This window comes from Oncorhynchus mykiss, chromosome 22, assembly GCF_057628025.1.
Source record: "Oncorhynchus mykiss isolate SJ-2025 chromosome 22, ASM5762802v1, whole genome shotgun sequence".
Lineage (NCBI taxonomy): Eukaryota > Metazoa > Chordata > Actinopteri > Salmoniformes > Salmonidae > Oncorhynchus > Oncorhynchus mykiss.
In genome coordinates, this window is record NC_143043.1 from 18,951,230 (window position 1) to 18,977,529 (window position 26,300).

Sequence of the window (26,300 nt, forward strand, 5' to 3'; positions counted from 1 at the left end):
TAACCGTGGGTTTGTATTGCATTTACTTGTTTTAAGTGCAAATAAATAGAGGATCTATGGATGTCTGTATGCCTCTGCTACCCTCTGCTGCTCTGCTCTCATCCTCACACTCTCCGTCCCAGGGAGCGGTGATATCGCCCTCTATGGACCATACCATGTCACTACAGCCTACATCCATGATGAGCCCTCTCACTCAGCAGATGAGTCACCTCTCCATGGGCAGCACAGGAACGGTAAGAGGGGAATGGTCAAGGGGTCAACTAGGTCCACACTGGGTTCATGTGTTACATAATTAGAGCAAGGGCCATACCGTATGTATCTCAGAGTAGGAGTGCTGATTTAGGATCAGTTTGGGCTAATAGATCAGGAATAAGAATACATGGACCTGATCCTAGACCAGTGCTCCTTTTCTCAGACACTTGATAGATACAGCCCCAGAAGTACATTTGATGTTGGGATCTGTATTGTTTATCGTCTTGAAGTAGAATTTTAGATGCATTTATACTTACACAGTTCTTTCCTTCTTTGTGCAGTATATGGCTGCAAACTCTATGCAAGGAGCCTATATTCCCCAGTATGCACACATGCAGACGGCAAATGTTCCAGTGGAGGTTTGTGATTAACTTACTATTTATAAAGTACCCGAGGTATACGATTATAGCTATAAGATTTTAGCTCTACGTACTACTCGGGTGTTTATAGACACTAGGTAAGAGAGGTCATTCACATAGATAACTATTGATGTATTTCTAGATGATAAACTGCTGCTGAGCTTTATCCAGTCTTCATTTTCCTTCCAGGACAACAGTCAGCAACAACAGATGGAGTCATCCGGTGATCATTCTCCTTACACCTACCAACAAACCAAGTAACACGGAGGTATAGTCAGTGTCTTATATTGTGAATGGGGTGCGATTCAAATGGCACCTTATTCACTATATATAGTGCCCTAGTGCACATAGTCCTCTGGTCAGAATTTTACAGAAGTGGTGCAAATTGCAGTTCCACCCACAAAAGAAAAAAGATTTAAAAAAACAAAACAGTTAAGTTCTCAAACTTGGGACATTATGATTTGTTCTAATTCAATCCAAGGCCATAACAAACATATTTGTTAAATGAATGTAGTACAAAGTCATTGTTTATAGCACTATTTATATTAAGAGGTGGCTGTCCCAAACTCTGACTATAAAGTAATTTGTGATTTTCTTATATTTTTCACACTATTATTTGAATATAACATATTGAGTTGTTCTATTATTACATTGAAAGATGCTGATCTAATTAGTCGTTTTGTTTATTTTTAAACATATATGTCCCACCTTTTAATGTCACTACCAAAACACACACATTCAAATACTGTGGAATGAATGTGCCTTAAGCCACACCCCTACAAATATCAACAAGTGATGGGATTGCACATCATGATGAGACTATGATGCATGGCCACATGATGAGTAGTCTGTCTGCAAAGATTAGGGAGAAAATGTGTGTGTGTCACTACCAAATATCTAATATATCAAGTATGGTTTTGGTTTGCTGGGATGTACATCTGTCCAAATGAAAGATAGCCAGCCATCCATATGTTACCTATGGGGATTCTTTAAAGTCCAAAATCAGCCAAACCAAAATGGTCACAACCGAAACAATTGACACTATAGCGATATATAGAGGTCTCATCTTTGTATCTGTGCCATTTATGTGACGGGCAGCGCCATTGAGGTTTTCTCCATGTATAGTTGCATGTGCCATGCCCTACCAACTGAGCTGAAGACTACCATGTGGGTAGTGGACAAGTGAACACTTCAGGAAAAAGTATAGAGTGTTGAGAGGCATAGTCAGCAGGGGGCTCCAACTCTCCAAGAGCCCAAACATTGACATCTATTTGGCCAAGACATAGACTTCTCTAATGTGCTATACTGTACTGTACAGTGTTCCCCTAGGATTTTTTTCAGCAGCAGTGGTAAAGTTAGCGTAGGGATCGGGGGTACCCTCATAGAGGAGTTTTAAAGTAACTACCCATTGTTTCCAGATATCTATCAAGTACAACCTATAATATCAAGTATGACATATAACTAGTTTTCCTTACAGAAAAGTGTAATTACGTTTATTAAAAAGCCTAGTGTTGTCACGATACCAGAATTTTGACTCTGGTACCGATACCAGGCTTAGTATCACGATACTCGATACCATCACAATACATCTTTTGAGTTCAACTCATGACATATGGAATTTCTTACATCAACATTTTTTAGAGACATCCATGTATGTATTTAATGAATCAGTTATACAATCAATTTGTCAATTTGACTTTGGTAAAAACAATCTAACTACACAACAACATAATGGTTATCGTTTATTTGAATGGTAAATCTCTATTGATAAACTGGGTAAATCAAGATGTAGCTTAGGCCTGTTCACAATACAGATGAATGCAGATTCAATAGGAGTGTGTGCATTCGTTGAGTTATTGAGCCTGTTTGCATGGGGCTACAGATTAAAAACAATCTGTTTCCCTTCCATGTGGGATTTATTGTATTGTACTGATCAACAACATTGGCATAAAAGTAGTAGGCTTTTTTAAATTATTATAATTAATTTTATTAAAGTATGCACTGTTTCTTTAACCACTAATGACATCAAACACGAGGCAAGAGGATGGGAGGTCAGTCGATTCGATGAGGCAATAGATCATCTTTGGGAGACGTGAGAGGGAGACTGATTAAGTGAATTAATAAAGTTTTGGTGGCAGTCAGCTTTGACATCCACATATTTTGCGTTATGGTTTGCATTTTATGACAAACAAAGTAAGTTACTAGGGTAGTGAATTGATGTTAGCTTCAGCTGTAAGCTAGCGATGAAAGTTAGCCTAGAGAGCCCAACGAGCCCCCGCCCACTTCACTTCCCTCCATTTGAAAATAAATGGAGCTCCGTTGTTTCATTGCCTCTAACGTGTAATGTGGACTGCACTGTAAGTGGACCAGGCAAAATGCGGTATAAGGGGAACATCGACTGCGCTGATAGATAGACTTGACCCGTGAGACACTGACAGACGTACCGAAAGTAACAACAATTCTAATAACGGACCGTTTTTCATGTTCTAGTATTGAAAAAGTTCCCAAGGTTTCGGTATACCATGCAACACTAATAGGCATACCCCATCAACAGAGTGGTGTTGGCATATATGTGCAATCAATATCACGCCAAATGTTTTTACAAATGTAAATCCCTTTCCACAAATGTAAATCGCTATCCACAAATGCAATTCACTATCCACAAACGAACACCTTTTGATTTGTATTTGTAAATCGATATGTTGCATTATAATTGTTTTATAACTGCAGATATGCAGGTAATTTCTAAGGGCCTTAAGTAAAATGACTGCCATAAAGATTTGCGCATAGGAGAGATATGAGCAAACATGACAGATATGGCACACCTGCAACTCCATATTTTGGAAGCGCTTAGGTAACCTGATTTATGGCAGGGATTTGACAACAATAAAAAAACAAAGTTATCACCTGTATAACAAAAGTTCTCACGCTAGAAAGACATTTCTCACTGGTAGAAAGCGATTTATATTAATAGAAAAAAGGTTTGTACCCATAGAAAGCGATTTCTATAAATCGCTGGCAGCCTTTAGTTCGGCCATGTTGATGCCTACCTTTCAAGGCTGCAGAAATTATAGTATGGTCACCATAATATGTTAACCATGTGTAACCATAGTATGTCCAAAGTAAATCATTGAAACCCTAGCCCTACATTACTCAACCCGGTTCATCACCCAAATAGTTGAATTAGCTGGCCAGTGTTATAGCACCACTAAATGTGAAGGATATGTCGTACATTGTAAGTGATTATAATCCATCCGCTGTCTCATGTTGCACGGACGATGAGCATTAAAGGAAACATAAGTATCCCTGAGGCCTCTAACCGTTTCCCCAGGAGAGGCATGTAGAAGGGAGGTGTAGGATATGGGATCAGACTTAGTAACATAATTGCTTCTGTCCCTCTCCTCGCCCCAACCTGGGCTTGAACCAGGGACCCTCTGCACTCATCGACAACAGTCACCCTCGAAGCATCGTTACCCGTCGCTCCACAAAAGCCACTGCCCTTGCAGAGCAAGGAAAGCAACTACTTTAAGTTCTCAGAGCGAGTGACCTCGCCGATTGAAACGCTATTAGCGTGCACCGTTAACAAGAAATTTGTGGAGTTATAATGAAGCCGACCTAAGTGTATGTAAACTTCTGACTTCAACTGTACATAAGTATTCACACCTCTGTGAGCCTTTCTGGGTAAGTCTCTAAGAGCTTTGCACACCTGGTTTGTACAATATTTGCACACTATTCTTTTTACATTTCTTTAAGCTTTGTCAAGTTGGTTGTTGATCTTTGCCAGACAGCCATTTTCAAGTCTTGCAATAGATTTTCAAGCTGATTTAAGTCAACTGTAACTACTGTAGTCCACTTGGGAACATTCAATGTCGTCTTGGTAAGTAAATCCAGTGTATATTTGGCCTTGTGTTTTAGGTTATTGTCCTGCTGAAAGGTGAATTTGTCTCCCAGTGTCTGGTGGAAAGCAGACTAAACCAGGTTTTCCTCTAGGATTTTGCCTGTGCTTAGCTCTATTCCATTTCTTTTTATCCTAATAAAAAATCCCCAGTTGTTGCTGTTGACAAGCATACCAATAACATGATGCAGCCACCACCATGCTTGAAAATATGAAGAGTGGTACTCAGTGATATGTTGTGTTAGATTTGCCCCAAACATTACGCTTTCTAATTAGGACACAATGTCAATTGCTTTGACACATTTGTTGTAGTTTTACTTTACTGCCTTATTGCAAACAGGGTGCATGTTTTGGATTTTTTTCCCCTTCTATACAGGCTTCCTTTTATTCACTCCATCATTTAGGTTAGTATTGTGGAGTAACTCAAATGTTGTTGAGGCATCCTCAGTTTTCTCCTATCACAGCCATTAAACTCTGTAACTTTTGTAAAGTCACCATTGGCCTCATGGTGAAATCCCTGAGCGGTTTCCTTCTACTCCAGCAACTGAGTAGGAAGGACACCTGTATCTTTGTAGTGACTGGGAGTATTGTTACACCGTCCAAAGTGTAATTAATAACTTATCCATGCTCAAAGGGATATTCAGTGTCTGCTTTTTTATTTGTAGCCATTTACCAATAGGTGTCGTCTTTTGTGAGGCATTGGAAAACCTCCCTGGTCTTGTGGGTGAATTTGTGTTTAAAATTCACTGCTCAACTAAGGGTACTTACAGATAAGTGTATGTGTGGGGTACAGAGGTAGTCATTCAAAAAGCATGTTAAACACTATTATTGCAAACAGAGTCCAAGTAACTTATTATGTGACTTGTTAAGCAAATACATGTATTACTCCTGAACTTATTTAGGCTTGCCATAACAAATGGTTTGAATAATTATTGACTCAAGACATTTCAGCTTTTCATTTTTAATTCATTTGTAACCATTTCTAAAAACATAATTCTAATTTGGCATCATGGGGTATTGTGTGTAGGCCAGTGACACAACATCTCAATTGAATCCATTTTAAATTTGTGCTGTAACACAACAAAATGTGGAAAAAGTCAATGGGTGCGAATACTTTCTGAATGCACTTTACTGACACAATAGACATAATAGTAATAATAGTAGAGGGTGTTTCTGTAAATAAACACTTGCACTTACGTTTTTTTTTTCTTCAAAGTCATTCCGTCTGTCCTTCCGGGTAAAGACATCAGTGACTGAGCTGTAAAACATTTCCCTGTTGGCCATCAGTTTTAAAACTCTAAATGGAGATGATGGCAAGGGTTGACAGTCGTCCTGGATCGGTCCGGTTCCCACTGTATGTCTTTATCCCTTTCAGCGCAGAAAATGACTTTTGTGGCTGGTATAGTGAGAACCAGTTGCAGTGACTTTGTCGCCTCTGTCCAGGTGATTTGTCTACCATTTGTGAACTGTACAATCCAACAATATCAGCCTTAAATCTAACAAAATTAAGTTCACCAAAGTGGTCAAACCTGGCTCACATCTGAACATTGATATTGTCCCGTATGTTGTAGTAGATTCGCCCCCTCTCTACTCTGATTGGCTGTTTGCTATGAGTTTCGCTTTTTGCCAGGCCCAGTTCATTGCATTTCTGTTTGACTCTCTCATAGAAACGATCAAAGTCTTGTCGCTGACGTTCCAGTGCTTTCATTGTGTCGCTGAGGGTACGGCAGACACCCAGATCCATCACTTTGTTCTGCAGAACATGGAAAAGCGTGTCAGTTTCATTGAAAATTCCATCATAGGCCATGAGCAGAAAGAAAAACTGTGGCTCCTGAGTGGTGCAGCGGTCTAAGGCACTGCATGTCAGTGCTAAAGGGGTCACTACAGACCTTGGTTTGATTCCAGGCTGTATCACAACCGGCTGTGATTGGGAGTCCCATAGGGCGGAGCACAATTGGCCCAACATCGTCTGGTTTAGAATTTGGCCGGAGTAGGCCGTCATTGTAAATACAAATTTGTTCTTAACTGGCTTGCCTGGTCAAATAAATAAAAATGGGTTGCTAACTGTTCAAAGGGTTAAGGCATGAAATATTTCCACATAGTTGCCCCTGGTCCTGTTTGATGAGCTGGCATTCTCATCATTACCACAAAATATCAACTCGGCAGCATGCAGCATTAATTAACTAGATCTTTCAAAATCTCCTTTAGCTTTGCATTGAGCATGCTGATGTTCAATCTCTGTTGTTCATTGCAAGATCTATCCGTGAGCTGCCAAATGTTTTAAAAAGCTATCTGCCTTTGGATATGAGTCACAGATTTCTCGTGCTTGTTGAGTGCTGTAGACTAGTTGTTCTAGTCGCAGTATCCGGCTCTTGTCCACACGCTGTCACTGGTGGAGAACAGCAAGCGGGGGAAGCAGAGTCCACTGCTAGCAGTGCAGCCACAGAGCCAGTCTTTCTGGGCGTTGATAGCGCTCAGATTGAAATAATCGTGTTCGTTTCTGTCCCTTCCTTCGATGTAGCTCCCTAAACCCAGGTGTTGTTCTTCCCTCCCTTATCACACCCTGTTTTGCTAGAAAACTGTTTCAGATGCAATATGTTAGCCATCCTGATCAGCTTACTTTAGCTAGCTGTAAAACGAACGTAACCGCCAAAAAGGTGGCAGATGACATGTGACGTCCATAGGCAGGAGCGAGCTCTTCCTATCCTCCTTGCCTATCCTCCAGCCTATCCTCCTGCCTATCCTCCAGCCTATCCCATTACATTTTTTCACTATAATATAATATTTATATGTATTCATTTTTCATGACAGTTGTTTTTTAATTCATTTTCACAGGGTAGGCACTGTCTACCCTCCCAACCCTGACCGCACGTCACTAATCTACTATACTGTACCCTACTCTACTGTACCGTACTGTACTCAAGTTTACTCTACTTGAGTCTCTTACAATTAAAGAAAGGGCCCATGGACTCTCAGATCTAGTGGTCTTGAGACCACTAAAGACCACATAAATTCGGTCTTTAACTTGTCATGGACTCAGCTCACTAGGTCTGGGTCTGGACCTTGGGACCGATGTCCTGTTATAAATCTTGGTCGTGGCTCCTGTTCAAACTCTAAAATGTGTCTGTAATTGAAGGTTAATCAAAATGATCACTACTGTGCATGGTTTTCCCTTTATTGCAACTTTTTCACTATGGTTCGGTAGTGACAAGTTTAATGGGGTGGTAAGGAATTCGGGTAAAATATGATATATTATTGTTTAATTGTGTGAGTATGTCTACCTGGCATATGTTGTAAGACATCTGTGCTGAAAGTTTGGGAAAAATAGGATACAAACGTGATTTTTTCTTCTTCTCCAAACCCCAATTTGCACCACTTCTATAGAATGACCCATGTATATGGTTCCATTGGGGACAGAGCCATGGAAGGAGCCAATGCCCCCAGCCTGTATGGTTGTGGGTAGATGTTTCATATGATAGAAAGACACTTAGTACCAGAGTTTAACTCATCTGATTGTCTCTCTGGTTGTGTCCTCTCAGGTGTGGTAGGAGCCCAGAAGAATGAGTTGTATGACAGCTGAAACAATCATGGCTTCCTCTGGTGATGGATTGTGCGTTAAGGATTTATCCCAGTTTTTGCACAGGTTCCGCAATTATTTCCTTTTGTTTGTGATAAGAAAAACAAGTGAGACTGTTCTGTTATAAGTTCCATGAGGTGCAAATAAGTGATTTGTTTCATCGAAGGATACTATAATTCTCAAAAAAAGAATAAAAAAAATAGTATTTTAATAAAGAAAGAATGTTTATTTTTTACCGAGGATTGTCACATGGGATGCAAGAACCTAGAGCGGATCATGTGACTTGTTGTTTAAGGTGCATGATAGTAAAGATGTCTTTTGTTAATATTGTTTATGATTTCAATTTAGTTTTTCTCTTATTTTGTACTGAAATAGATTTTTTTCTGAAGATTTATTAGCCAGACATCTTGAAAATGATGTTTTGTGCTTGCTGTGTGAGTGTTGCTATGGTGAAGTGTTCAATGTTTTTTCTTGTAAAGTGATTTATCTTAGTGGTCTAGATTGATCTTTCTGTCTCATACAATTTGCCTTAAAAAAAATTCCGTACAGTAGCTGTATAGGCAACCTCTGAGGCTAGAAATGAGCAAGAAATGTTAAGAGCTATTGCCTTTTAAATCAGCTAAATAGGGCTTTTCCTTTGAGTATAGCTTATAAAATCTGCTGTGTTTAGAGATGTAGGATCTTAATTTGATCACCCTGTTGCCAGAGAACTTTCCTGCAATGCAGGACATTTTAAACGTGTGGTGTATTTGAGGTTTCAAAAGGCTTCTGAAGTGTGTAATTTCCATTTTGTAATTTCCCTTTTGAAAATTATATTAACCACTACAAAAATGTCCATTCATTATAATCCACATAACAATTCACATTTCCTATTGCTGCTGGATTATTTTCCTGCTGTAGCAAACTGGCTCAAATAAAGATCCTACATCTGTATGCGTTTTGCTTTTCCCCTCTAAAAATGAATCTAAAGTAGAAGTATTTGAAAAAAATGTTTCAAGTGAAACGACCCTCTGAATCTGATGATGATTTTGAATAGGATGTCATGTTTGTATTATCTGAGGGCCTTAAAGGTCTTTGGTTGTTGAATGTGGTAGATATCCTGCTGAATGATCACATTTTGAATTTTGCCTTTCAATTACTTGGTGTTGTAGATTAGCCTAAAATGAACTTCTTGGGGTGGGGATGGAATAAGGGAGGGCGTGGTTGTGTCTTTTTTGGGAGATGTTGTCGTTCTCTGTCAGCTTGGCAGGATGTTTCTTCTTCACTTTCAGTTGAAATGCAAACAGGCAAACTTGGATATATTATTGTACAAAAAAAACTATCAAAGCCTTCACGTACAACATGGAGTTTGAGTTGGGAAAAAACGGAGATGAAAATGTCGATTTTATTGCACCTAGCTCTTTGATAGGAAACAAACAAGCTCGGCACTTCCAATTATAGTTTACTTCACCAAAGAACTGAGCTAGTAAATTGAGGAAAGTGTCATTTCTCTCTCACAGGGATGTGATTGACTTTTTGCCAGACTAGATTGCAGTTTGGAAAATGTGCCTTTTTTTGTACATTTACTTTCAGTTTTCATACGTTTTATGAAAGTATGGACACAAACAAGCTTGAAGGACGATTTGGATCCAACAAATGCCACACGCTGATTTCATCACTACAGAAAAATGGAAAATACAGTGTTAGAAATACAAAGAAGGCAGTTTGAAACTATGAAATTACAAAAAAAATCTTATAATAATCTGTTTGACATTGTGCAACAGATAATTTTATTGCTAAAAGTTTGATTATTTTTTATCATAGTAGATTTGAACAGGCTTTATGATTGAGTTGTCTTCCAGAAGCCCGTTTTCTGGCCTGATGGTCGGACAGACTGACCAGTTATCTACCTCAGAGTTTCGTTTCTCCTCTGTATTGGGCCGGGTTAGCAGGTCCAGCCTGCCCTTCCAGACCAAACGCCATGCTCAGGAGCTGGCAATATACACATGTTTTCTTTCAGGTTGTTTTTAATACTTTTTGATTTTCTTCACAAATTTTATTTTTATTTTTAATTATGATATATTATTAGAATCATTTTGAGGACAATTGTGCGTTGAGCGTTTTTTAGTTGTGTTCAGACATTAAGTTTCATAGTTTCAAAAGTAGAACTGCTGCTTTTCATCACAAGACATACCAGAGGCTAATAAAAGTGGTTGAAGACAAACAAAAGCTAAAGCTGAAAGTGGTATTTCCTGGATCTGTGACATCTCCTGAGAACATCATTGTTGCTTTGTCAGTCCAGACAGACTTGCAGCAGCATTTCCTCTGCAGTCAGCTTGAGTTGAGTTACCAAAGTAAAGGGCCATTGTGACTATACTTGAGATTTCTGTGTACGGCCTGAGAGTGATAACTAATTCTGTCGAGTGCTTGTGAGGGTTATGCTGCTAGTAATGTCTGAACCAAGTGCCATACTGCGTCTGGATCAAGGGTTTGGAAAGGTTCACAAAGAAAGAAAAATGCTCAGTTAATCAACCATCGTGTTAAAAAGTCATTAAGTTATATTGAAAAGTAATAATTTATGAAGAAAGACGTTTTGTACAGATCGTTTTGAAGAAATAAAAGATTTTCATAGAGATATCTATATGAGAGTTAATTTTTTGTTTTTGTTTTACATGTGCCACACATTTCCCAGTGGTAACATATGTCCAGTTTAAGGAAACCATCCTCTGTGTTTTTGTTTTATAGTGTTTGTTAAAGCCAAAAATATTTTCAGTAGATTGTTACATAAGCTTTATTTCTGTTCATTTCTTTGATTTTTTTAAAATTTTTAATAAAAACTTAAATTGGACTTGTTCTGTGTTCTGTTGGTGTGGGAGGGAAGAGATCTCATTATATTGATATCTGGCTGTAAACAAACCCTCAGAGCTGAGCCAGTTGCAGATGAAGAGCTTGTTTATTTCCATCCTAGCAACATGACAAAAAAAAGAGTCGTAGTTACAAGTTAGCATTATCTAAGTTATAGGATCTCTATGCCTAAAACTATACAGGCCGAATCCCCCGAAGTAAATGGGCGCGTTTGACATTGCAGCCGACTTGAAAGGCGAGTTGAGACTGACTGATCTACAAATCACCTTCCATCATAAATAACTACTCAATATGATTTGTAGATCGGCCAGTCACAATTTACCCACGATACAAACCGTCTTTGATGATCTCAAACACGGCCAATGGGGGAGTGTGATTAGACTGAACCTGGGTAAACCGGGCTACGGCCCATTACGTCACCGGGGAAAAGTGGTGAAGGAGGAGTGCCCACCTCAAGTCGAGCATGCCCTGGCCATAATGTCCACAAAACAGCACAATGAATTGTTCAGAAACATAAAACATGTATTTTCTATAAAATATATAGTTGTTTTCCTTCAGAAGGCAGGTAAAGCGATATAAGTTTTCTATAAAGAGCAAACACTTTTGCATGTGGAAACACTGAATCCTAACTCATTACTTTACGTGCTTGACATACATCACTTTTGTTTTCGGGCGTCTTTTCCGTCGAATTTGACCGGGGCACCCGGCTCACCCCCCGGAAGGCAGCCGGTTTTAAAACGAGTGCAATCAATGCTAACCCGGTTCGCCCGGGGCATTAATGAAATCCCCTCAATGTTTTTAGCTATAAAGTTTTGCCTCCTCCCTCCTTATTGCTGATCATTACCCCATCAATCCACTTTCTCTATTGGATGTACTTAATTTAACCAATGGCAGCTGCTCCTGCTCTACATAAACATACATTTCTGAGTAAAAATGTTCAGTAACAATCAGAAGTAACGAGTGGAAGACAAATTACTTTGAAGATTAAAAAAATATATGAGTAGCTTATTATTTTACATTTCCATACTGTGAAATGTGTCAAGACCAGAAAAATTGGAAGCATATCAGAAATTCAGCATATCTTTGAAAGTGTATTATATTTGAACCTTTCTTTGAGTCTCCCTTTGTACGTAAATGATACCGATAACCTCTGTTTCCACAGATAAGGTGCTGAATGAAAACAATTTCAGCAGTTACCGCTGACATAGCCTTTGCAGTGATTTTCTTATGGATCTTCCTCACAAAACCAAAAGCTTTCAGGAATGATTGGAGCGACAGCACAGCATGGCCTGTGAAGGCCTATCTCCTTACCAGAGACTGGCTCACCAAGGCCCGGAAGTGAGATTATTCCCCCACTACCAATTTCCTCATAGTACATGAGAATTCCAGTCATTTGCCTCAATACACTGACACTGACCTTACCTCACACAGAGTTGAGATTGACACCGCTGCCGCATACAACGAAGTCGTGACACACGTCCTCTTGCGACAGAGGGGAAACTTATCTATGTGGTCCGTTACGGCAGCAAATGACATGTACAGAAGCCTCAGGAAAAGGAAATTGGATATATGGGGTAGAATCATGGCAATCCAGCCGAGCAATATAACTCTGACAATGCAACTTATCATTAACCTTTCGTCTGTTTCATGTCTCATCTTGTGCACTGTTTTGTAAATCCGGTATGGAGGCAATCTGATCAACATACCAGGCCTCACTTCGCTAGTCTGTCCTTAGAATGCCTGAACAGGCCTTACTGTTGATGAGACATTCTGTTGAGTTGAACTTACAGTGTGTTTGGCATTAGCACATTCACAGCCCTGAGGGTGAGGGCAGTGTAGAGATTATCAACACCATGTCCTGGCCATGGTGTTAACATGCATGTCCCAATCTCAGCAAGTGTGAGTGGTGACAGGAGGGAGGCTACAGGGATGGGGGCTTGGAGAGGGCTGTGACCAGGCCTGGGTGGGTAGTGGATGGGAGGGAGGATAAATGGATGGGGGCTTGGAGAGGGCTGTGACCAGGCCTGGGTGGGTAGTGGATGGGAGGGAGGATAAATGGATGGGGGCTTGGATAGGGCTGTGACCAGGCCTGGGTGGGTAGTGGATGGGAGGGAGGATAAATGGACGGGTGCTTGGAGAGGGCCTTTGTGGCCAAGCCCTGGACTGGCAGATGGGTCTTCCTGGTCTCCTGCAGGGTGTGGTGCCACCCAACGGGGAACCGTGAGCAGACAGACGAGGAGCCAGATCCATGCTGCAGCTGTCTGTGGCCTGCAGCCACCTGCGTCTAGCTGATACAAGTCGGACACGCCTCTTCATCTACTACAGCTATGGCATACTACCCATTCTGCACCTTTGTCTGTCTGCAGGTAATATGAGCGATCTCAACAAAGGTGTAATGATTGTGTGGTGATGTGTTGTCTTTGAAATAACCATGTCTTCGGTTCCATCGAAAAACGTGGCCTTTACACAGGGAGAGTACAAAGGGCTCTTTTATCTTTTTGGGATCTGGCAAAGTCTATCTCAGTGGAGAGTGAAATTACGAGTGTTGCTCTTTCTGTCTTCGCTCACACAGGGTTCGATCTAAAATGGCTGCCTGGTCTCAGGTCCTGGAGGGCTCCTGAGGATAATAACAGGATATTCATGTTTATTGTTATTTTTTAGATGAGATGTCTACTGGACATATTTGCTAAGTGGGTTCATGTGAGTTACCAATCAGTCTTGTCCATTGCTACAGTAACTTGTGTTCACTTTAATAAAAACAAAGTGTGCAAGTTTAAACCATTCAGGCTGGCTGTTAAACCGCCAAAGAATCTCTGGCATTGCTGAAGAATTTCTGCAGTGGATGTGCAGCAGACATCGTGTCTATGTTCCCTGTTGATTTTGTCTTCTTTATGAATGTAGTGTCTCTAGTCTTCTTTTGTCTAGAGCTGTGGCTTTCGTATACACCACTGAGCTCTCTGCCATTCCAGCTCTCACCAACATTCTTCTCACTTCTTAATGTCTTGCGCCTTGTTTATTTTTCACTGGGAGCTTTGGATGAATTAATGAGACAATCATTGTATTCATCATTTGAGTCGTGGCAGGCCGCCTACAAGTAAGGATCTGGCTATACAACCTGACATATTTATACTGTAATTTATCAAATATAAAGAGGCACTCTGCGAGCTTTCAGGCAGCATGTTATCCTACTGGGTTGCAATCACTGAAATCTGTACAATTGATGTACTTATGGCACCATCTAGAGGACTTAATGGGTTATTCTGTAAATCAATGTCCTCCTGGGGCCCAACTCCTTTATCAAAACAAAACATAACAATAAAACCACTTCTCCCTTAATTAACATGTTGTTGTTTCCTTCTCCACAATCTATAATACAATTATATAGAATGAAATGCATGTACAATGATATTCTTCAACTTCCCAATCCTTTTAGCGGGTGCATTAAAAATGTAAAAGGGAGTTGCTGCATAATCATTTGCTTTGACAAGCTTCAAACATACACTGAACTTTGCAAGCCTACTTTTTAGAAGGAACATGTGTGTGGCAGTATTTATCTTATCTTCCTCCTCTGCTTGAGGCCATCTTCTGCTTGTGAGTAATCTCCAATGTGCACTCTTAAGCAAATAGATGTTTTTTTTTCCCTCCGAATTTGGCTGTAGCTTTTGTACGGTTGGTGATATTAGCTTTTACGACCCCATAACTGAAAGCTAATAACTGGAGTGGATGTGCAGAAGACATCAAGTCTATGTTCCCTATTGATTTTGTCTTGTTATTTCCCTCTACGATGCTCACAAGCAGTGCAAGACACGTTAGAAGGGACTGACAAAATCGCATCTTTCGGAGACGCATAAAGATGGCAGCCCCCATGCACTTTCCACAATCGCCGTATTGTACATTGGTCTCTGTTACTCTATTTTTGTATTGTCATTGGCAGGGTATACATCAGAGTCGGCTCAAGACATAAGCGACATACACTGAACTCAGTTGGGGTCTCAACTTACTGTTGAGGGTTAGAAGAGTAGAATACACAAAGTGCAAGTTTGAAATTTGGCTGTGGATCACCAGTTTTTCTCTTGTTTTGTCAGTCACTGAGAGTCACTCAATTAGCATTTTCAGCCAAATTTAGCTGACAGATATCATTAACATGGCATAAGGCATGCAAAATGTGTAGTTTTACAGGAAATTAGCTTTAGATTTTCACAAATGTGTCTCTGCCCCATGGCAAAATGAGTAGAACTGCAGAAAACTTGCTTTAAAACTGCAGCATTTTCTCTACGACCCATGTGTAGAACTGCAGGAAATGTACTTTCAAACGTAAATTTTTCTCTCCAACATCAAGAGGGAGGCCCCCCAACCAAATCTCGCTTAGGGCCACCAAAAGGCTTGGGCCGGCCTTCGTATACATGATCACAATTTTAGCTCCAAGACCCCAGCCATTTGAAATAAACAAAAAAGTAGGTTGTGCTGATTTATTGGCGCATTGAACCATGTTGCGCGCCTTACTTTAAAAACTCTATGAATAATGCTAAAACAATGACGTCATATCTGAATTCTGACATATTTATACATGTTTACCACTGAAAATAAGGCAGATCTTTTTTTCTACACACATAATTATTACATAATACCTGATCTTCTCTGATGGTTTCCCGAACTTTCTAATACCTCTTTGATGCATTTCACTCACTTTGTGATGCAAATAAGAAATGTTCCACCTTTCCCATATTCAAGTCAATTGACATATTTTCTCATTAGCCTTATGAACATAAAAACTTGGTTGCAGTTTGTATCTGTGCTAGAATAGTTTAAAGGTCCATAAAATGAACTAATATATATGTATTGGTCTATATTGCAAAGAAAATATCAGATATAGGTATTGGCCCAGAATTTAAACATCATGAATCCCTAAATTGAAAGTGTTAAAACAGAATAATTTTGAAAAAATATTCTACCAACTTTGCACAACTCTTAGGGCAACAGATATCCATGATCTTTGTCAAAATTGCTCATGCTCAGTAAATTTGGTTGGGAATCATTGATGGACAGCAATATTCAAACCTTGTCTCTGATTTTTCAAGCTAATCTAAGTCAGGACTGACACTGGACCACTCAGGAACACTCAACACCTTTTGGAAACCCCTTCTGGTGTGTCTTAAAATGTTTGTAATTGTCCCGCTGATAAATAAAACTCTATCCCAGTGTTAGATTTTCAGAAGACTGAGGTTTTCTCTAACTTTTTACCTGGGCTTTGCTCCTTTCATATTTGTTTTTTTTATCCTGACAAACTCCCCAATCCATTCCAGTGACAAGCATACCCATAACACTGCAATAGTAGATATAATTTTAAGGCAGCAAAATTTGAAGACTGTGCAAGGGGTGTGTAGACTTTCAGAAGCGACTGCCCTTCTTTAGGCCCGCAAATTGCTTTTGACAAACAAATCGGTCTGGAAAAAAATCTGTGCGGTCTGTTGATTTTTTTTTTTTATCCCTGTGTGGCCCTCAAACCAAAATTATTACCAACCCCTATTCTATGTGGTGATGCAAAGACATTTAGTAATGGAGGGCATTTCAAGTCTTTCCAGTTAGCATTTTCATTCTGCTTCGTTCACCTGAAATAGCTGGCTCCGAATAGCTCTTTGTTCAGCAGCCCTAGGCCTCTTCCTGGGGTCTCCAAATCTGCCCCTGGGCACTGGGGCGAGTATTTACCACTATTTCAAGTTAGTGGGGTGGGATTTAATTTCAACGTGAGATGCTGCAACGTGGTCTCAGGGCAATTTGTATTATTTGTACGTGAAGCTCCATTTAGTATGATATGTTACACTATTAGGTTACATTATGATTGACACAGCGGTCGTACATACATCCCCATGCGACTCAAACATGCAACCTTTGCATTGCTAGACGGTCGTGGATTACGCCTGCCCATATAGTTAAGGGATAAAAAAAAAAAAGTATTAACAAATATCTACAAACAAAAGAGGAATAGTCACATCCAAATAAGCATACAAACAAACTATTTACATTGCCAGGAGCCTGCCCATATAGTCACATGCTCTATCTCAGACAGCACTGACACGATTTTGACCAAACTTGCCACCGAAATTAAACTGATTGGCCCAATGTGGGAGAGCTATAGTAATTCACTGATATGTGTTAGTCACATGTGATATCTCAATTGGCCCAAGAGGGGGGCGCGCTGCATCATTCGTGGGGGACGAGATGTTTTTTGTTGCCTTGCTTTTTGTTTAGTTTTGTATGTTGTTTCCGGAAGTTAGAGGGTGTTAAAAGTTTTGGATTTCCACCTTTTGTTTTCTGAGTACAGTAGTGGGCGGCAACAGAGATACTTTTGAGGAGATAGGAAACTCCTTGGAATCATATTTACGTCCGCTGTGTACGTTTCCCGTTCGTAATATCTCTGGCGGCAACACAACTTTTCAGGAAGTAGTCCGTCCTAATACCACACCGAAGAAGAACATTTTGGAGCCATGATTTGGAGCTTGCGAACATGGAGTCACTGAAGGAATGTCGTCTTTGCCCCATATATTTATGCAATTTCCTTTTTGTTGTTGTTTGTTGGCAATCTACTCAAGCTGGTGGTAAGTCGAGATAGTATATTTATTTAATCAGAATTGTATTGTTTAAAACCGGATGCGAAATGCTCTTTACTCATCGGTATTGTTCGAGAAAACAACTGGAAGTTGTTGTTTCATTTTAAACTTAGACAAAAGATTTTCCACACGGTTTCCTGCTGAACAAATGTGTAACATGTTACTGTTGCGTTGCGCACGATAATAATTCCTGTTTTATAGGGCTTCATTTTTTTGTCTGATTACATGCCAGATTTGCTAGTTTTTATTAGAGGGTGACTTGGCTTGTAACCAAGTTCGGACATCACGAGGTATAAGGTTTAAACAAACAGTAATGTGACCCTAATTTCCAAAGGAAGCAGGAAGTGTGTAGTCTAAAAACCACACTCAGTAAAATGTGCTTAGACTATTCTCAAAGTGGGTCCACATACAAAATGTAAACAATCAATTCATTACATGGGATTAGTGCCAGTGCCAAATTTACAATTGCAGGGATATTGGAGTATTTGAAGTAGAAATGTACATTTAGGCAGGGATTAGGAGAAAGTGACTAGCGGGATAAATAATAATAGTAAACAGTATGGAAGCAGCATAAGTGGTGGTGAGTGTGAGCGCAAGAATGTCAGCATAGGCGTGATAGGTGAATGGATATATATGTAAACAGGGCTGAAAAGTGACTAGTTGCAGGAATATATAAATAATTATGGTAATATACTAATGTAATATATACATGTAATAGTGATAATATTGCACTTGATTTCTATATGACAATTTAATAAGTGTGCCTTTTGATTTTCATGACACTATATTAATTTGGGAACAGGTTAAAACACACGAAACATTTATGGAAATTTTGCTAGCTAGCTAATCCTGGGAGATTAACATTGGGTTGTTGTTTTACCTGAAATGCACTTTTAAATATTTTTTTTGTTGCTGGATCTTTGTAGAATTGAGTCACACAAAATTGTGTGTTCTCTACTCCGACAGTTAATCAAAGAAAACTAACTGAGTTTCCTTTTTGTATCTGTAGATTAATCTCTCGTTGTTCATTCTTCTGATGATTTTATATGACGTTTTGGCAACGAACTTTAAGATGCATTACCGCCACCAACTGGATCATATTTTATCGCCTGGCTACACAGACGCTTGCCAGCAGTTTGGATTAAACGATTGAATAACATGTATGTGTACATTTTATTTTGCAGCGTACGCAACACGGGCGGTTTAGTCAGTATGTAACCCTGCATCTCAGTGCTAGAGATGTCACTACAGACACCCTGGTTCGAATCCAGGTTGTATCACAACCGGCCGTGATTGGGAGTCCCATAAATCGGCACACAATTGGCCCAGCGTCGTCCAGGGGTTGGCCGGTGTAGGCCGTCATTGTAAATAAGAATTTGTTCTTAACTGTCTTGCTTAGTTAAATCAAGTACAAATCCATTGCATTACATTGAGCCATTGGCTGTCCCATTTAGCCTTGTTTGGCAATTACCCCGCCGCTGTCCAAAAGCTCCGTCTTGATGCAAATACGCCTCGCCGTTTTGGAAACGTTTGGAACGTAACTTTTATGTAAGCGAGAAATAATAATTTTTTAAATACAAAAGACACACTTGATGTACGCAGTTTAGGAACGTTTCCCCCAGCTGTATTTTGAGAAATGAATGCGATCTGTTCAAATGGAAACGCGAGCACAAGGCGAGAGGATGTGTCAAAGCTGAGGCAGTGTGCGACAAAACAACCAGGTGCAACTTTGCTAAACTGCGAACGGTTGGTGTATCTTTTGCATTTGAAAGGTTCTTTCTTGTTTATATGAAAGTTAAGTTCCAAGGGTTTGAAAAACCGTACCACTAGCAAGGATTACTCCAGTTTCTAGACGTTAAAACAGATCGCCGGTATTGTAGTTTACATGGAGCCACCAGTCCTCCATACATCAGGTGAGAACCTCAAGCTGGGGACCTGCTATAAGCCACCTTGGGTTCTCGAGATGTATTGGATGTTGCACTAAAGTCTCTCTCGCTTAACAAAGTCAAACATACATCCTTGTTTGTCATTCACGTCCCTACTGATAAAACGGTCACTTGCTTGACTAGTTTGTGCAGGTTGTTGGAAATGTAAGTTGAACCAGGGACGCCTAACTTTGTTTGAAAGTGGATGTAGAAAACGATAGTGGTTTTGTCTCATAATTAACTCTCTGCACAGACTGTCCTGCAGATGGGCGCACCTGGGTGCCTTTCAGACAAAGATGCTACCACTTCGTCCATGGAGAAGAAGATGTGGCAAAAAGCTATACGATTGACGCTGCGAAAAACATCTGCTCAGGATATGGTACTCCGACGCCCCCGATATGAAGTTGTCTTTTTATTCCATAATGTTACACCTTTCTTATTATTATGTATTAGATAAAAGGCTATAATTGAATTGAACTATTTCAAACTACTCTCAATGTTAGAACAATCTGTGGCAATTGAAAACTATGTTGTCTCTCTTTAGAACTGTTGAGTGTCCAAAGTGCAGAGGAGAATAATTTCATCACCAAGTACAGTCCGCAGGTGTGGAAAGGCAACATGCACGTGTGGTTGGGCATGTATTATGACAGTGATGGTAAGTACTTTTAGATGTAGGAGAAAATATGACACCTCCGTATTATGAATTTTACTTTGCCATATCACTTGGTTGTACAGTATAATGCGGTCTCTTGACCCACTGCCACAATCCATATTAAACTAGGCCTTGGGATCAGTGTTTGTAATATTTGTAACATAATGAGTATTGTGAGTACATTTCTTTGCTAATAAGATCCATCAGGTCTTGTACACTTTGTGACAGTAGTGTTAAAACTGCCTGGAAAGAGTTTTGGTTTTGTCAAGCATGGCTAATGCAGCTGTCCCATTTTTGAACTGCACAATGTCAGGAAATCCTGTTTTTTTATGAAGTTCTAGGAGGATGAAAAAAAGAAACTCAAATAAACTGTGATCCACACCCAGATATTAACGGCTTTCATGTGGAAAAAACGCAGACACCACTGATTTTATTTGAACAAGGTTGTTTTGACTGTATATCTTCTCTATGACGATATATTTTTGGAGTTATGAAAGGTGAAATTAAGAGAGAGAATAAATGGTCATTGCTATTTTTCTAAAATTTGATGTCTTGGTTTATTTGTCTGATAAGATGAGGACTTTAAGTGGCAAGATGAAACGGGTCTGAGCTTTAATAACTGGGGGAATAACTCCAGTGAGTCTGAATTGATTCCCATGGACACCTGTGTGGCCATGCACAGCAGCACAGGGGAGTGGATGAAAGTCAGCTGTGTCGAAAACCCAGAGAATGGCGTGGTCTGTGAAACTGCTGAAAGTAAGGCCCTATTTTTATCAGCATTTGTGAACCATAACCTTTCTACTCTTAAGAGACGGGGCACACCATAACGAATGTCGCCCGTGGGCAGTAGGCGGCCATCAAATAGCCTCTGACCACCGAATATTGGCCGCCATGTTCTTTTAATTTCCCAACAATTACACATTTTGAATCGCAGGTGATCTTCGTTATGGTGTGTCCTGCTTCTAATGGCTTTGTTGACATAAATCCACTGCAGCAATATGTTGTTTTGTCAGTTTGATTAACAAGTGGTTGCAGATTTATTTTCATTTCTGAATTATTTTTTGTCATGTTTCACTGATATGATGTTCCTTTCTTCTTCAAACGCAGAGAAGGATGGCAAACTTGGTAAGTGAAGTGAGGCCATTTTCCTTTAATTTGTTGTTAGATAGCCATACAGTCATAGAAAGACTGAATAGAACAGGTGTCCCAGCCCGTTCTATTCATTATATTTCTATAAATACAGTAAGCTCAATGGTGACCTACCCTGCATTGTTTTTTGTGCGCTCAGCTCCCAGTCCACTGCTTTCAGCTCTGGTAATTCTCAGTGTGATCGGAATCATGGGGATCTCTGCAGTCTTTTGGTTCCTGCACCAGAAGCACCAACATGGTACAGTCCTCACGTCATTCGAGTACCACCCCCCGTTCAGGTCTCCCACCTCTGACGAGGCCTGCCTAGTGGAGACTGATGACATGGCTTAGTGGGAAGTCCTCTTAGATTATGCTGTGTGCAGTCACTCTTGGAGGAGAGGACTCGGAGAGAAAAAGGTGACCTTAATTGAGGCGGGTTCCATTGTCCAGGAGAGATGATTTGACAGATAAAATAACATACTGCGATGGAATGACACGTGGCAAAACTTTTACCACCAACTAGAGCCACCGTCTGCTTAGGTCCTTTACACCATTGCCTGTGTGAATGGGCTCCCTTATGGATATTGGGTCCGTCTGCTTTTTGAAGATGTATTATTTTAATTATGGATGTTTGTGTTTGCCGAACAGGATCCTAATGAAAGTGTGTTTTCAGAAAACTTTCCTTCAGAAAATCCTGGTTTCATAGTTCAGGGTGCCCTAAAGTCCATTACTGTGAATGTAGACTATCATTTGCTTGCAGTTAGAATTAATTCAATATTGAATTGTGAGAATCGCTGTTTTCAATCTTCAAAGACATTCGGTCTCCTGTTGTTTTTTGTCTGCATCTGCATACTATTTGTGATCTTTGTACCGCATGGCGAGTCCGATTTGAAAAGTTATCATTATCAAACATCTTCATGTTCTATTGCCCTTGTAAGTGTTCATACTTTTCAGTGATTGTATCTCTTCCCCTAGTGTCCAGGCTTCAAATGTCTTAGTTCTCGATTTAAGAGATAAATACAAGTAATTGAAATTACAGAGGGATAATCCATCATTTATATCTCAAACAACCAGATTAAGGCTTGTCAAAGAGCCAGATCCAACCAGTGTGCATTTTCTCAACAAAAAAAAGGGGATCTCTGCGGACCTGTGTCCCATTGTTTGCATGCTGTTGTAACTTAGTTCAAAGCATTCTTTGTGGCGATTGTCAATGTACTGACAAGCTTTTAAAGATGATTACATTTATAATAGATATGATTTTTTTTGTGCATTAGTCTGAAGTGACATGCATGAACGTCCATTCATGGGAGAAAACATTTTAGTGAGGATCGTTTGCCTTTGACCTGAACCATCTCCTTGTTCCGACTTCCTAAATAATCTTTTTTTTGATTTTTTACAAAGCTATTAATCCAAATTCTAATGGACTAATTTTGGTATGGTCAGTGCTTTTACTAATGCATTAGTGATACAGTATGTTACAGTTTGTGGAGTGGGCCTAAAATTGTGTTTTGACAGAACTACACCCTCATAAGGTCTTTTGAATGTCTGTGAAAGCTTTTTGCTAATAACTGTGCAATATTAATTTAATTTGGCTTTAGCTAAGCCCTATTTGTTACTCAAAATAAAGTTTGGAAATCACCTGTTATGGACCCGCCTGTTCTTTTTTTGATTGACTTGTACGAGTGTCTCATCTTGTGGGCAAACATGGTTGGTTACCTTGTGCTTGTTTTGAGATTTCATAATGGATGAAATTGCAGTCAAAGTAGTTGTGCGCATGTTGCTTCTTTGACACGTCTGACAATTTGAGGTTGTCCTACTGACAATGAACAAGTCGACATGGTTAACAATGTTACATTAATGGAATCTTAAAGTAATCCCTCATCTAGCTGTGTTTACACAAGCAGCCCAATTCTGATTTTCTTCTCACAGATTGGTATTTTGATCAATCAGATTGGCTGTGAAAAGATCTGTTAGGTCAAAATACCAGTTATTGGAAGAAAATATCAGAATTTGTTATATTGGTGTCCCCCCCAGATTATGCAACCCTAACTGATCCCAAAGTGCAACACTTGCAAACCATTGATGCCAACCATATCCATATCAGCACTATTCTGTCCATTCCTGCGATCGTTATAGAACATTACAGCTAAATATACATCTGTCAATGCATAATTAAAAAGGACCTGATGAATTAGGACACCGGATTGAGGACAGTCTAATTACTCCTTAAAGGCATATAGATTATAAGTCACTGTCATCTGTCAAGCATGAGATGGGGTCACACCCACCCTCCCACTGACTACATGTCCTGGCTCTGCTATAGCACTAGAGGGTTGTAGTCATTAGGCACCAAACGGGGGAAAAAACTAACAAACAGGGAGAGCTCTATCTCAATTTATCCAATAAGAAACGTTTCCTTTTCCGTTGCAAAGTGTTTTGATACGGTGTGCACTAATCAATGGTAGTTTTCCCTGTTCCTTAGGGTTAGGCTCGTTTTTTCTCTCAGAAAATACAACTTCCATCTGGAAAATATGTAAATGTTGGTCATTCAGTCTTCCAGTAAGGATACATTAGTGATATACACAGTTATATATTCATAACATCTGATATCTCACAGGGTGAAATCTTTCTGTTTAGGAAATTATTTTGGTCATGTAGTGTATGCTCGTCGAACATCTCATTCCTAAATCATGGGCATTAATATGGAGTTGGTACCCCTTTGCTGCTATAACACTCTTCTGGGAAGGCTTTCCACTAGATGTTGGAATGTTGCTGCGGGGACTTGCTTCCATTCAGTCATGAGCATTAGTGAGGTCGGGCACTGACGTTGGGTGATTAGACCTGCTCGCAGTCGGCGTTCCAATTCATTCCAAAGGTGTTCGATGGGGTTGAGGTCAGGGCTCTGTGCAGGCCAGTCAAGTTATTCCACACCGATCTCAACAAACCATTTCTGTATGGACCTCACTTTTGTGCACTGATTCAGCATTGCCATGCTGAAACAGGAAAGGGCCTTCCCCAAATTGTTGCCACAAAGTTGGAAGCACAGAATCATCTAGAATGTCATTGTATTATTCCTCCTCCACCAAACTTTGCAGTTGACACTATGCATTCGGGCAGGTAGCGCTCTCCTGGTATCCGCCAAACACAGATTTGTCCGTCAGACTGCCAAATAGTGAAGCGTGATTAATTACTCCAGAGAACGCATTTCCCCTGCTCCAGAGTCCAATAGCGGCAAGCTTTACACCACTCCAGCCGACGCTGGCATTGCGCATGGTGATCTTAGGCTTGTGTGCGGCTGCTCGGCCATGGAAACCCATTTCAGGAAGCTGCCGACAAACCGTTCTTGTGCTGATGTTGCTTCCAGAGGCAGTTTGGAAATCGGTAATGAGTGTTACAAATGAGGACAGAAGATTTTTACGCGTTGTGTTCTTCAGCACTCGGTGGTCCCATTCTGTAAGCTTGTGTGGCCTACTACATCACAGCTGAGCTATTGTTGCTCCTAGATGTTTCCGCTTCACAATAACAGCACTTGCAGTTGACCGTGGCAGCTCTAGCAGGGCATACATTTTACAAACTGACTTGTTGGAAAGGTGGCATCCTATGACGGTGCCACATTGAAAGTCACAGCTCTTCAGTAAGACCATTCTGCTGACAATGTTTCCTATGGAGATTGCATGGCGGTGTGCTAGATTGTATATACCTGTCAGCAACGGGTGTGGCTGAAATAGCCTAATCCATTCCTTTGAAGGGGTGTCCACATACTTTTGGCCATGTAGTGAATGTAACTCCTAATATGAAAGGAGACATCCCCCCCGTGATGTAGGAGCTTGGCCACTAGGCGGGACAGTAGATCACAATTCCAGCCTGTACTTTCCAGGAACAGCAACAGAAACGGATTGCATGAACTCCTTCAGATAAACATGCATTGTGAATGTTTTTTTTATGTAAACAAAATCTTGATAATTGTCTAATCTAGTGGAAGAATAATTTGATTAATTTAAGTATACATCATGATAACAATCAAGTGTTAATATATCACATGGAATTTGATTAAGATAAATATTCCTGGCTGCTATCTATTCAGTTTGATTGATGGCACGTTTGTGCCTGTTGTGAGCAAAACTGTAACAGGATTGGTTTTAAAGTCTGACAAAACCCAAAAGTCAACCCATTTCAGCATAAATGGTCTACAGAGTGAACACATTCAAACGCTTCATTTTTCAACTGCACCATGCAGACTGTGTTTGAAGAAGTGGAAACATGACTGAGTAGGGTATACCCATAGTGTAGATTCAACATAGATATCTCATTCTGTTTGAAAGTTCAGTTTTGTGGGAAGACATCCAGTAAACTATTCGCACAGATGGAATGGCAACAAAGAACAACAAATGATGAGGTCAGGTGAAACACAAGGCACAGTGAAGGTCAGGACTCCCACTATACACCTCTTAGGAAAAGGTAGATTTCAGTCCTTTTAGTTTATTGGGCATTTTCCTCGGCGCTCTCGTGCCTATTCGCTTGGAAATGTAAACAAATAACTCTATACTTCTTGGTCTGGAGGCACTGTGGATATGTTTCAATGTTATGAACACATATCCTTCAGACAAAATGCATTTAAACAGAATATTATGTTTACAAAATCCTCTGTATATCTTGCTCTAATCATGACTCATTGTGTCTTGTAGATGAGTCAAATTGAAACAGTCAGTCTGGTCTTTTTTTGCCACGGGGTTTTACATACAATAACACAACCTAGAAACAGTGTCCAGGCGGAGCTTAGAAATGAGCTTCTGTCTGGATGGGATTTCAGCAGATGTGTTGTAATCACAGAGGAATGCTTTGTGACATATCTACTTGTTCAGCCCAATTTTCCCAGGACCCAAGAGTCTGTCTCACCCTCCTCACTCTGGACAAGGCAGCCATGAATATGCAACAAAGCATAATTTAGTAGATAGGAATACAATAGCAGCTTGCTGTGAATGCAGTTGTCCATGAAAGGAACCTTGAACGACGCTTTTAGAATGGGTTTGAGTGTGTTTGGAAGAAAATGAGTTTGGAGC

The 26,300-nt window shown here is 40.1% G+C and overlaps 2 protein-coding genes across 13 annotated transcripts in view; both read left to right on the plus strand.

Annotated features, from left to right (window-relative positions):
• The window catches only part of rbms1b (RNA binding motif, single stranded interacting protein 1b), a 64,158-nt gene extending 53,245 nt beyond the window's left edge, over nucleotides 1–10,913 (plus strand). For 6 of the 12 annotated variants that reach the window (XM_021579117.3, XM_021579116.3, XM_021579119.3 and 3 more), the window contains exons 11-14: nucleotides 123–233; nucleotides 534–611; nucleotides 801–879; nucleotides 8,046–10,913. In XM_021579117.3, the coding sequence (XP_021434792.1) occupies nucleotides 123–233; nucleotides 534–611; nucleotides 801–872 (261 nt within the window). In that variant the 3' untranslated portion in view covers nucleotides 873–879; nucleotides 8,046–10,913. The remainder of the gene's footprint in view (nucleotides 1–122; nucleotides 234–533; nucleotides 612–800; nucleotides 880–8,045) is intronic. The other 6 variants (XM_090215632.1, XM_021579122.3, XM_090215633.1 and 3 more) reach the window with 1 other exon arrangement.
• Nucleotides 10,914–17,009: 6,096 nt separating this feature from the next.
• cd302 (CD302 molecule) lies at nucleotides 17,010–22,878 on the plus strand. The gene is made up of 6 exons (XM_021579124.3): nucleotides 17,010–17,523; nucleotides 19,714–19,839; nucleotides 20,005–20,115; nucleotides 20,686–20,868; nucleotides 21,220–21,237; nucleotides 21,401–22,878. Exons 1-6 carry the CDS (start codon nucleotides 17,433–17,435, stop codon nucleotides 21,589–21,591), a joined length of 720 nt encoding a protein of 239 aa, XP_021434799.1. The 5' UTR covers nucleotides 17,010–17,432; the 3' UTR covers nucleotides 21,592–22,878.
• The last annotated feature ends 3,422 nt before the right edge of the window (nucleotides 22,879–26,300 follow it).